Source organism: Leucoraja erinacea, chromosome 10 (assembly GCF_028641065.1).
Source record: "Leucoraja erinacea ecotype New England chromosome 10, Leri_hhj_1, whole genome shotgun sequence".
NCBI lineage: Eukaryota > Metazoa > Chordata > Chondrichthyes > Rajiformes > Rajidae > Leucoraja > Leucoraja erinaceus.
The window spans coordinates 51,104,966-51,117,114 of record NC_073386.1 but is presented as its reverse complement, the minus strand read 5'-3'; the positions used below and the strand labels follow the sequence as shown (position 1 = coordinate 51,117,114).

The following is a 12,149-nucleotide window of genomic DNA, read 5'->3' as shown; positions in this document are numbered from 1 at the left end:
GCATAATTCTCCCATGCCTTTACTATTTATATTTAGTAATTGCTATGTTATAATTTTAGTCGGGGTAGGCAGTGCGTACCTTGCCTACCCTGACGGCACGTGCCCGCTCGGTACACGCGACAATATACAAAACTAAACCTTCTCTTTTTCTGCAAAAAAAAAAGGTACGTCAACTCGCAAAGGCACACTATTCAAGTTGACGTCATTCCTTACATGGATGAGATAGCTGAACAGATCGGTGTGAGGCCCAACATCATGCAGCTCTTCACCAGCGACCCACGCTTGGCCTTCGAGGTTTACCTTGGCCCCTGCTCACCTTACCAGTTCCGATTGACTGGGCCGGGAAAATGGCCGGAGGCTCGGGAAATCATCCTGACACAGTGGCAGCGCACTATCAAGCCCACCAGAACACGCGTGGTCGCCAACGGTCAACAATGTGCCTCTTTGCCAACGCTGCTGAAACTACTAAGTCTGCTGATAGCTCTCAGTGCCATCTATCTGATTCTCTAATGCAGGGGCCTCCAAACCTTTCAGCATGAGGGCCACATTACATATCTGGCACATTTTTGCGGGCCGTACACTCACACACTCCCACTCCCACACACACACACACACAGACACTCACACTCACACACACTCTCACACTCACACACACTCACACTCACTTACCCACCCACACATTCACTCACACACACTCATACACCCACTCTCACACACACAATCTCACTCGCGCGCGCGCACACACACTCTCTCACACACTCACACACGCCCCCCCCCCGGGGCCATCGACGCTGCTGCCGCTGACCCGTATCTCAACTCCATCCCCCCCACGGGCCTCCACCAGCGACTCCGCCGACCCTCACCTCTCAACCAGCCACCAGCGGGCCAGAGTCATCACCTCACCAGAGTTCCCGGCTCAGCACCAGGCCCACAACCTCCACCATGCAGACAGCACATGTTCTGGCTCTGCTGAGTCCTAGTGGCCCTCCCCCCCCTACAGGGACTCTCAGTAGTGATGGGTCTTCCCCTCCCCCCTCTTTTGACCAGGTTACCCCGACAACACACCCACTAGTTGAAATTCCCCGCTGTTTATTTTGACTTTTTTTTTTTACACAGAGGTGCCAGTGAGCTCCGGCAGCACGGCACCCTGGGTATTAGTCACGTACAACTAACGGCAACCTGTCAGCAGCTGCACACAAACCTTCAACTTGACAGCCTACGGCAAACTGACGTGTAAGTTCCCGCGCTACCACAGAACCCGCTAAATAGCCCGCTGCACAGAATGTGTTAAGAGCTTGCTGCGGGCCGGATAAAATCTCGTGGCGGGCCGGATGTGGCCCGCGGGCCATAGTTTGGAGACCCCTGCTCTGGTGAGTCAGTGCTACCATGGTCGTATAGAATACTTTAGTGTCTTATGTCACAGTGAAATTCTTTGCTTGCATGCCGTGCCAAGGTATGTAAATTGTCACCCATAAAGGATGCTTACAAAGTTACAAATTCTCCCCCTCCCACCTCTGGCGCCAGTCCCCCCCTTTGTTCTTCACCCACCCTTTTTCCACCTCGTGCCCCCCTCCCCCCCCACACCAGGTCCTCCATTGTTCTGAGGATCGACACATAATGCTGGAGTAACTCAGCGGGCCAGGCAGCATCTTTGGAGAGAAGGAATGGGTGATGTTTCTATCCTTTCCAGAGAAGCTGTCTGACCCACTGAGTTACTCCAGTATTTTGTGTCTATCTTCGGTTTAAACCAGCATCTGCAGTTCCTTCCGACATAGTTATCATGAGGAGTTCCCCTCAATCTTTGTGTATCAGCTAATAACAGTAGAGATTCACATTCCAATTGTCTTTAAGCGCATCTATCTATACTATTACTAAAACTCTCATCTTGACCACTTCTGGTTCGCTTTGTATTTAAATTTGCGCAGAAACGCCACCCTATATCGCTAGGATTACTCGCCACTTACTCGCCGTTCTCCTCTGCTCCAAGCCACCAAGTTTTGTTCCGATAGGTGGAAGATTACAAAAGTTATGAAGGTTTAAAAAATCGTGAGATCAGCAAGTTGGTCTTCTCGCCTGTCAGTCACCATGAAAGTAACGCCCCTTCTAATAATAATAATAATACATTTTATTTTTGGGCGCCTTTCAAAAATCTCAAGGACACCTTACAGAGATTAACAAGAATAATAAAACATATAATCAGAATAAAATAAACAATAAAGACATCACCAAAACACAAATTAAAAACAGAATTTAATCTAAAGACAAAAAATCAAAAACACAATGTGAAGAGAGAGCAGCGGCAGCTAAAGCGCGCTAGCGTCCACTCTCCGTTCCGACAGCCATCTTGGGCACAGACCAACACGTTCACCTACACACAAAAAAATCATCCCCCCCACAATGGTTACCACTGTGGGGGAAGGCACAATGTCCAGTCCCCATTCCCAGTTCACCCAATGTCAGGCCTATCGAGGCCACCACTACTGCCTCTACGGAGGCCCGATGTTCCTGGCCGTTCTCACCGGGTGGTGTTGCCCCGGCGCCGGGAGAGTCCTCTCAGCGGCTGGGCCACCTGGAACGGCCGCTTCCTGACTGGGGACCGCGGCTTCCAAAGCCGACAAGGTCGCGCCGGTTTGGAGCTCCCGATGTTAGAGTCGGCGCCGCCCGCTCCGCAGATCCGCAGCCCGGAGGTGTTGATCTCGGCGGTCACAGCTCACCGGAGCTCCAGCGCGTTGATCCAGCACGTCGACCCAGGCAAGGCATCGCCCGCTCCGCGATAGCGCCCCAGCGCTGTGCCGCCACCGAAGCCGAGGTGCTGGGCGGTCCCCGCCAGGAAACGGCGCTCCACGCCCGCTGGTAGGCCACGAGGACGGGTCGACGGGGCAGCCCGGAGAAAAATCTGCCTCACCGACCAGGTAGGGACCTAGAATTATAATTACCACCTTCCCCCCCCCAGTAAAAAGTCCATTCTCCAACAGACAAAGGACAGGACTTACTAAAACTTCAAAAAAAAAGTGAGTTAAACGGACGGCTGCTGGTTAGCAGCCGTTCATCAAGATGGCTCCTCCTCCTGGCACCCTCTGGAGAATAAAGTCCAGGAGGATGGGCTGAGTCCACAAGCCGTGCAGATCAGAATGACCAGCGAAGCGACCAGCGCCCACTGTGAGTCCCCATCACACCACCAACCTCTTCCCCTCTGTTCCCCCTCGTTGGCTCCTGCCACCCTCCCCGTGATACCACATCTCCCCCATGGCTCCTCCCCCATCTTGTCTCCGAGCTCTCCCCCACTGCCCCCACACCCAAGTCCCTCCTCAACCTCCTTCCCCCACACCTCAAAGCCCTCCCACACACCCATCCCCTCCACACCCCCCACCCACACATACTAGGTATTTTACAAAACCTACCTGAATCGTGGCTGAGCATCTGCCCTACCCCGTGTGCGCGATTTTGGCACTGTTTAGAGGGGGCGGGTTTAAAACGCGATTTTTACTAGGCTGGTGCAATCGAAAATGTTCAGCCTAGTAAATCATTAACGGAAAATCGCTGAAAGACCCCGTCGCAAAAGGTATTATTAGTTTTTATGGCCTTGTATAATAGTTATAGTAGTTTAAAAATCACTCTCTCAACCCGCAACCTCTCGCAGCCCCAGGGTTTTATAAAGCAAACAATTAAAGGTATGTACCTTATTTTTACATTAAATGGGGCTTGTATATAACCCTGTATATAAAGTTTTCTATAGCGAGTAGTTCATTTATGCTCTTTATATCCCGCAGTATTTTTCTGGGCACTTGAGGGGACAAATCCAGCGCAATGTGAACGTTCTAAACCAGCGCGTTCACAGGAACCCACTAGAAAGCCGATTTAAATTGACTTTAATTTACAGCAATTGAACACTAAATTCCTTCCATTTGGCCTATAAATTGATGTAAATGAGATTTAAAAATCATGTTTTATCGTGAATTATTTGTGAATATTATTTGGACACTTGGGCTATTTAAAAATGTTAATCATTTATTTAGAAATGGATAGATGTTTAGATCTAGTAATTGAAGTTTGAAATTAGCTACAATTGGGTAACTAACTAATTATATGCGTTAATTTCAGGTCATCCAAGTAAGATTATTTTATATTTGTTTCAGAATGCTTCAATCTATGATAACTGAAAATTTCATTCAGTTCTCTTAATTTTTAAGAAGGTTATGGCCTTTTGACTGTCCACGATCACAGCTTTTTTGTTATGTCCATAGAAAATCAATAGGGAACAAGATGCTAATTTCCGAGTATGTAAATGGCCATAACTTTTTTATTACTTGAGATATGAAAGTGAATTAGGTGTCAAATTAAACTTATTGTTATGCTTTATCTGATGGGATAAATTGCAGACTTGATTTTTTAAATCTCAAAATTTTGTAACATTGCTACACATACCCCTCCCCCAAACCACCCCTCCCACACCCATTCCCCCCCCGCTGCAAACCCCTCCAGCCCACATACACACTTTCACTCCCACCCCGCAACCACCACACACACCCCCACCCCCACTAGGATTTAATAAAGTTATGAAGGTTTATTAAATCACTTACAGCATAGGATCTGCATACGTTAAAACTCCGAGCTGCTACTTCTACTGGCTAGCGTATGTGAGCTCTTGATACTATAAAGCACATACTAGATGGAGCTACTACTAACAAGCACTGTAACTGGCTAGTGTGAAATAGCCAATTATAACTTTTCTTGTAGAAATAAAGAAACATCGGCAGTTAAGCAATATAAACGGGACGTTGAGAATACATTTGCAAAGTTACACAAAATCGGCATATCTAACGGGTGGCCTGCAAAAACCCGTGCGGCCCTTGTGCGGTACGAGGCCGCCTCACCTCCTTTTGCCGGAGAAGATGCCGGGGAAGGGAGTGGGGAAGCGACCTGACAGGCAGGGTGGGAGACGGGATAGGCGAGCCAGGCGCCAAACCATGCGGGGACACCATGCTAGGAACGCCGGTTGGTGGTGGGGCACGGGACCGACTGTGGGAGGATGCACAAAACGCGAGGCATCAGGATATGGAGTCGCAGGCCGCGGTTCCTTCACGGTTACATCTGTAGATGACTCCGTCCACTCGACCATGTACGACCGCGGCTCTTTAGCAGGGCCGTGGATGTGTCCCAGGCGTGCATAGCTCTTGTTGGTGTGCAGACGAATCATTTGTCCGCGTGCGAGAGGTTTAAGTGGCTTGCTGGACTTGTCCAAGAACAGTTTCTGTGTGTCATGTTTAAATTTAAGTTGTTTCTGAACTGCAGGTGGTGAACGAACTTGTGGCTGCAAAGGCTGCTGGGACACAGGCAGGGGAGCACGGTTTTGGCGAGATCAGTCGTTGGGCTGGGGAGCCCAGTATTGGATCCCGCGCAATATTCCTTAGGTTGAGCAGGTCCAGGTACATGTCTGATTTGGCAAGGTATGATCGTTCCATGAGTTGTTTTGCACTCCGAACGGCGTGTTCGGTGAGTCCGTTGGACTGCGGGAACTCAGGACTACTGGTAATGTGTTGAAAGTCCCATTGTTTTGCAAAGTTTTTGAAGGCTTGGCTGGTGAACTGTCTGCCTTTGTCGGACTTAATACATGCAGGGGAGCCGTGCACAGAGAGGTGATGCTGCAGCTTCTCGATAACTGCCTCCGAAGAAATGGTCTGCAGTAGGTCGTTTTTGAACCAGCCCGAGTAAGAGTGAACAAGAACAAGACAGTGTTTCCCGTGCCACTCGAAGATGTCAGTGGCTAACGAGGACCACGGGAGAGGAGGGACTGGTTGCGGCAGCAATGGCTGCTTCTGCTGATGTGGCGTCAGACTTGTGCACACAGCGCACGTTTCGGTTCTTTGGTCATTCCGGGCCAGTAAACCATACTTTGTGCCCTTTGGAGGGTTGTCTCCACGCCGGGGTGGCCCCTGTGGATGTCGTTATAGTATTCGTCCCGGAGGGCAGCTGGAACTACTGCCTTGTGGCCCTTGACTATGATTCCATCCTGTAGCACTGGTTCATCATGGATCAGGAAGTAGGGGCGTATTTCGAGCGGGATGTTGGACTGCTTGTCGGGCCAGCCGCGCCGGATGAGTGTAGACAGCAATTGTAAAGTCTCATCAGCGGCCGTATGTTCAGCTAGGCTGCTTAAACGCTCAGTTGGCACAAACGAGACCTTCATGACTGAGAATTGGTCCTGTTCAGCGAGTTGGTGTTCGTTAGTTCTGCGCGGGGCTCTAGATAGCGTGTCTGCTATGTACACATCTTTACCTTTCTTATCGACAATGCTGAAATCATCTCGCTGCAGTCATCCTGGGGCAGTGTGGATCGGTTTGTTCAAGATGGTGACCATCGGTTTTACCAAAGTCCATGAATTATGTGCAGGCGAAAACCACTGTGAGCAGTTCCTTTTCAATCTGGGCGAAGCGCTGTTCAGTGTCAGATAGTGTACGGGATTCATATGAAACTGGGTTGAAATCGCCGTCTGCCCGTACTGCGCCGAGCCCGTACTGGGTTGTTTCGCAGGTGAGTGTCACTGGTAACTCCAGAGTGAAGTAGGCAAGTGTAGGTGCGCTAGCCAGCTGCGGTTTGAGAGTGTCGAAAGCCCTTTGGTGCTGGGGGTACCTCGTCCTTGTGTGTCAGTTCTCGCAGGGGGGTCTATATGTCGCTGAGGTTGGGAATGTATTTTCACAGGTAGTTAACCATGCCGAGGAATCAATGTAAACTCACGACATCAGTAGGAACCGGCATTTCGTTGATAGCTGCAGTTTTCAGCGGATCTGGTCTGAGACCGTCGCTGGTAACAACATGTCCGACGTAAGTGACCTCAGGAACTCGAAACCTGTACTTTAGTGGATTGAGTTTAAGCTGAATGTCTTTGGCACGGTCAAGTACTCTCTTCAGGTTGGCGTCATGTTCATCCCACTTCTGACACCATATAATGATGAGACATGAACACACACTGAGATACAACACATGTTTATTATATCATTTACAGCATAGGATCTGCAAACGTTACAGCTGCTGCTTCTACTAGCTAGTGTAACCGAGCTCTAGATACTATAAAGCACATACTAGGCAGAGCTACTACAAACAAGCACTATAATTGGCTAGTGTGAAATAGCCAATCTACACTACATATTAATTATATTTTGAAATAACGTGCCTTGATTGAAACAAATTTGAGATGTAGCAAATTACTCCGATGGCAGCCTAGCCTACAGTCTGTGTCCTTTTCGTCTTTTTTTGTTATTTTTAGTGTGTTTTAAAAGTTTGTGTTAATGTTCTCTGGTTTGTTTTATGTGGGGGGCGGGTGGAGGGGGGGTCGGGGGAAACTTTTTTCAATCTCTTACCTTGCCAGAGATGCGATTGTTTTCGGATCGGATCTCCAGCTCTGCGGCCTAACATCGTGGAGCTGGAGGCGTTGCTCGGGACTGACTTTGAGCCCCACCTCGGGGTGTGCACTTACAATCGGAGCCGACCCCTTGCCTGGGATCGACGCTCCAACCGCGACCTGCGGACTTTAACATCACGGAGCTCGCAGTCTCGGGTAGAGTCCGAGTCGGGAACTCCAAAGTCACAGAAGATTTCGACTAGCCCCGACGTGGGGTCCGATTGCCCGGCGCGGGGAGCGGATCCCCCCTGATGCAGGAGCTTGATCGCCCTGACGCGGAGGGCCCGACCGCTGGCTATGGGAGTCACGATCATCCCGTCAATGGAAGGCTCAAGGCCCCCGACCGCGGGAGAACAATGAAGCAAAGAGATTGAACTTTTTTTGCCTTCCATCACCGTGAGGAATGTGGAGGAGTCACTGTGGTGGATGTTTATGTTAAAATGTATTTTGTGTGTTCTGTTGCTTTTAATAGTATGACTGTGTGGCAAATCAAATTCCTCGTATGTTGCAAAACATATTTGGCTAATAAAGTATGATTATGATTAAGATCTCGTATAATTGCGTTTATTATCAATAATCAGTAATTTTAAAACTGTGTGCTTCAACAATCCACTTATCACAAACTTTCTTTTAGAAAGAGGTACAGGTTGAGATATTTGGGATAATGGTGTAAATGGTAAACATATTTCAGAACCAGCTCAACATTGCACAAAGATAAAAATGGTATTAGGCTATTTTTCACACAGCAAAATTCCCCAATTACAAGATAAATGTCTTGGGTAAATCTGCCTTCCACATTTCATGAGCTGTTGATACTTTAAAAAGGACACAAAGTACTGGAGTAACTCAGCTGAGGTCACTGGTGCATACCCAAAACAAGCTACAGACTCTACATTCATATCGATATCTTGTGCATTACAACAACCTTTGAGAATTTTAGATATGTTTTCTATTTCTTCAAAATCTTTGTTAGCTAAAATCACCCTCTCATATTTTCCTTGTATGTCTTTACCTACATTACCAGGAACTGTAGGAATATTGTCAGTTACTTTGTTGAAAACCTGCAAGTTATTCATAAATGTTTCGCCATGTTTCTCAAGGGAAGTGATAGCTTGTGGGAAGTTTGCTAAATTGGAAGCAATAAACACAAGATCACGGTGGAGAGACTTTTTCTGCATGATTTCACTGACGATCCTGACTGCAGCAGATTCTTCTTCTTTAAAACTGTTGACAATTTCTTTTATCTTTTCAAAATTTGCTGCATAGTAGAGTACAGCAGAGAGCTATGTATCGCACCTAGTCAAAATGGGCTGAGGAGGTAGCAGAATCAATGATTCAATCAATCTCCCCCCCCCCCCCCCCCCCCCCCCCCCCCCCGCTTACGAGCCCTTTATATTCATTCTTTTAAAGAACAGACCTTACCACAAACCCTTGCCGAATCAACCATTACACTGATCCCTAAAAATGATTAAAACCTTGAAGAGCCTGGATCATATAGGGCATAGCTCTTTTAAATACAGACCAGAAGATATTAGCCAAGACTTTGGCACACAGATTAAGCCTGCATATTAGTAAATTAATACATCCAGATCAAACTTGGTTTATACCTAAGCGACATTCGTTTTATAACTTAAGACATTTGTTTAATACAAAAATACTCGCCCAGAACGATAAACGAAGATTTAACAATTATTTCCCTAGACGCAGAAAAAGCTTTCGACCAAGTGGAATGGGCTTATCTTTTTACAGTGTTGGAAAAATTCCAATTAGGAGAAAACTTCATTTCATGGGTGAAGTTGTTATATAATAATCTGACAGCCAGAGTACTGACAAATCAAATTCATTCACCTAAATTTCACTTATCCAGGGGTTAAGGATGCGCCCTTGCACCAATGTTATTTGCCTTAGCCATAGAACCTCTCGCAGAGAGCATTAGAGTACATTCAGGTATTCATGGATATAACACTAAATATACCAGTAACAAGATTTTGTTATATGCAGACGATGTACTTTTATACATTACTAACTTCCAAGTTTTTATCCCAAACGTATATTAAACGTTATAGAACAATTTGGTGCCTTTTCACGTTGTAGAATAAATTGGAATAAAAGTGAAATTATGCTCAAGATCCTTTTCAACTCCAAAAATTTCCCTCCAGAATTGTTACTGAAAAATTTAGATACCTCGGAGTTTACGTGACTAGAAAATACACCTCCCGTTTTAAAACATATTTCCACCAGTAATTACTAAACTAAATGCCCACATTCAATTCTGGAAAACACTCCGTATTTCCCTTATAGGTTGAGTAAATGCCATAAAGATGATCTTCCTTCCACAACTCCTATATTTATTTCAATCAATACCGATATATATCCCCAAAAGTTTTTTCAAAAAAATTGACTATTATTACAAACTTCATCTGGGACTACAAAACCCACAGAATACACAAAAGACATTTGTGTAAATCCAAAGAAAATGGAGGATTAGCTCTTCCTAACTTTCTTTTCTACTATTGGGCAACTAACATCAAAAATATAATTTCCTGGATGGATGATACATGTCAACAGGTAAATTGGTTAAAAATGGAGAGGGAAGATTGTTTGCCTTTTAACATAGGCTCAATTCTTCTTTCTCCAATACATCTAAATAAATCAACGTATGAGCAAAATCCAATAATACACAGTACCCTACGTATCTGGAAACAGTTGAAATTAAATCTCAAACTGAGAAATTTGTCTCTTCTACCTATTGCTAACAATCCCTCGTTTAAACCATCTACTTTAGATAAAGCGTTTTCGCAATGGAAAAACCTAGGAATTAAAACTGGGAGACCTCTATAAGAAGGGGACTTTCCTCTCTTTTCAAGAACTACAGGAGATATATCATTTGAAAGCAAGCAATCTTTTTAGATATCTTCAAATCCGCAGTTATGTGAAAACATACACACAAGATTCGTTTTATGGGTCCAGATATATTAGACGATTATTTGAATAGACATGCCGACACAAGTAAGTTGATATCTTACATTTATAACACTCTCTTAAATGTGGATACCCCACCTCTTGAGATGTATAGGCGAGCATAGGAAGACGAGTTGGGTTTATTAATTTCAAAAGATATATGGGAGGAAAGCCTACTGTACATACATTAGTGCTCTCTCAATGTCAGGCATTCCCTGATACAATTCATAATACTGCACAGGCTGTACTATTCAAAGACTAAATTGAAGTAAGGTCTTCCCAACTGTCTCCCCTATCTGTAATAAATGTCACCTCCAAGAAGCAACCTTAACCGATTCCTTTGCATCCTGTATAAAGATACAAAACGTCTGGATGGGAATATTCTATAACTTCTCTAAAACACTTACAATTAAACTGGAATTAGATACAAAACTGATAACTTTAGGTATGAATAAAAACCTAAACAGAGACCTGTTCTAAGTTAAAGTTCTGGTTGCAAGCGGCCGTTTTGGAACTCCAAGCCGCTGAGAGTGTTCTTCCAACGCTGGAGTTCCATCATCCGGCAACATTATTTTTTTGCATAATAATGTCATGAACATCTAAATCATCTATATTTCGTGTTAATGTCTATCCATGATAAATATTTTTATACTAAATATCCACTACAGTTTTAGTCAGATGTATTGTGCAAAAAATAATGATTTAATTAATTTAATTGAGAGTGGATGGTTCTGGATTAATTTATGGGAATTAAACATTAAATTCCTTCCATTTGGCATATAAATCCATGACAAAGAGAGATTTAAAAATCTTGTTATATTGTGAATTCTTGTGTGAATGGGATCAGTTTGTTATTTGTTATTTGGATACTAACTACATTGATACTAACACAAGGAAATCAGTGCGGTGGAGCTATCCAGCCATCTACTAGCATTCAACCAGAAGAACCTCCCTGAAACAGAAACAGCAACGCAGGATGTGGAACAGCAAGCTGAATATGAGAAAGCAGCCATGATGTCGGCTCAAAATGAAAATATAGAACTAATTCAGGGGTCGCTTAATGGACAGGGAGAGGCTAAAGAGTGACAAGAAAATAATGTGGATAGTCAGAATTTTCAGCTCACACCTGATAAGGTAGGCCAAGTCTAAGGTATTCCAGATACCTTTTAAATTAAGAATTCCATATCTGACTCAGATATAGATGATGCCAAACAGATCTACTGTAACAGACATTGGTTTGTGGACAGGATTGTCACTTGAGGACATATCCTATTTGGACATATCCTATCCTCAAGTTCAGCATCATTGTGGACCATTTTCAAATTTACAAGCGAGTGTATAAAAAGCAGTCTAGGTTTTGCACAAAAGCTCTTTTTTATTCAACAAAAGTCAATGGAGAAACATATAGTCAAGAATGGCGTGTATTATCCCTCAAAAGTCCGGATATATTGCTTTGTTTGTAAACTCTTTCTGCTACACATCTTTAGCTTCTGAAGGGTTTGATGATTGGCAAAACCCCTGTCTTATCCAAACTCATGAAAACTCAGAGAAGCACAGGAATGCCATGTTGACCTACTTAACAAGCAAGCGTGGGCAAACGTTAACTTCAACGTGGGGGTAGGGGATTGGGAGGGGCCTCACAAGTGGAATAGCCTAGGGCCTCTCTTCATCTAAATCCGGCCCTGTATAAACGCTGCTGTAATTTCTACACGGTGAAACCAAAATGTGTAAACATGGCTTTTATTAAAATCTGACAATGTGCACTTTAACCACATGAGAATTTTTTTCT

The 12,149-nt window shown here is 44.8% G+C and overlaps 1 protein-coding gene across 2 annotated transcripts in view; it reads left to right on the top strand.

Annotated features, from left to right (window-relative positions):
- LOC129701192 (flavin-containing monooxygenase 5-like) overlaps positions 1–11,469 on the top strand; it is a 29,830-nt gene extending 18,361 nt beyond the window's left edge. Inside the window, exon 8 of one of the 2 annotated variants that reach the window (XM_055642284.1) lies at positions 11,255–11,469. In XM_055642284.1, the coding sequence (XP_055498259.1) occupies positions 11,255–11,291 (37 nt within the window). In that variant the 3' untranslated portion in view covers positions 11,292–11,469. Of the gene's footprint in view, positions 1–164; positions 750–11,254 lie in introns of those variants that run through there. The other variant, XM_055642283.1, reaches the window with a different exon arrangement.
- The last annotated feature ends 680 nt before the right edge of the window (positions 11,470–12,149 follow it).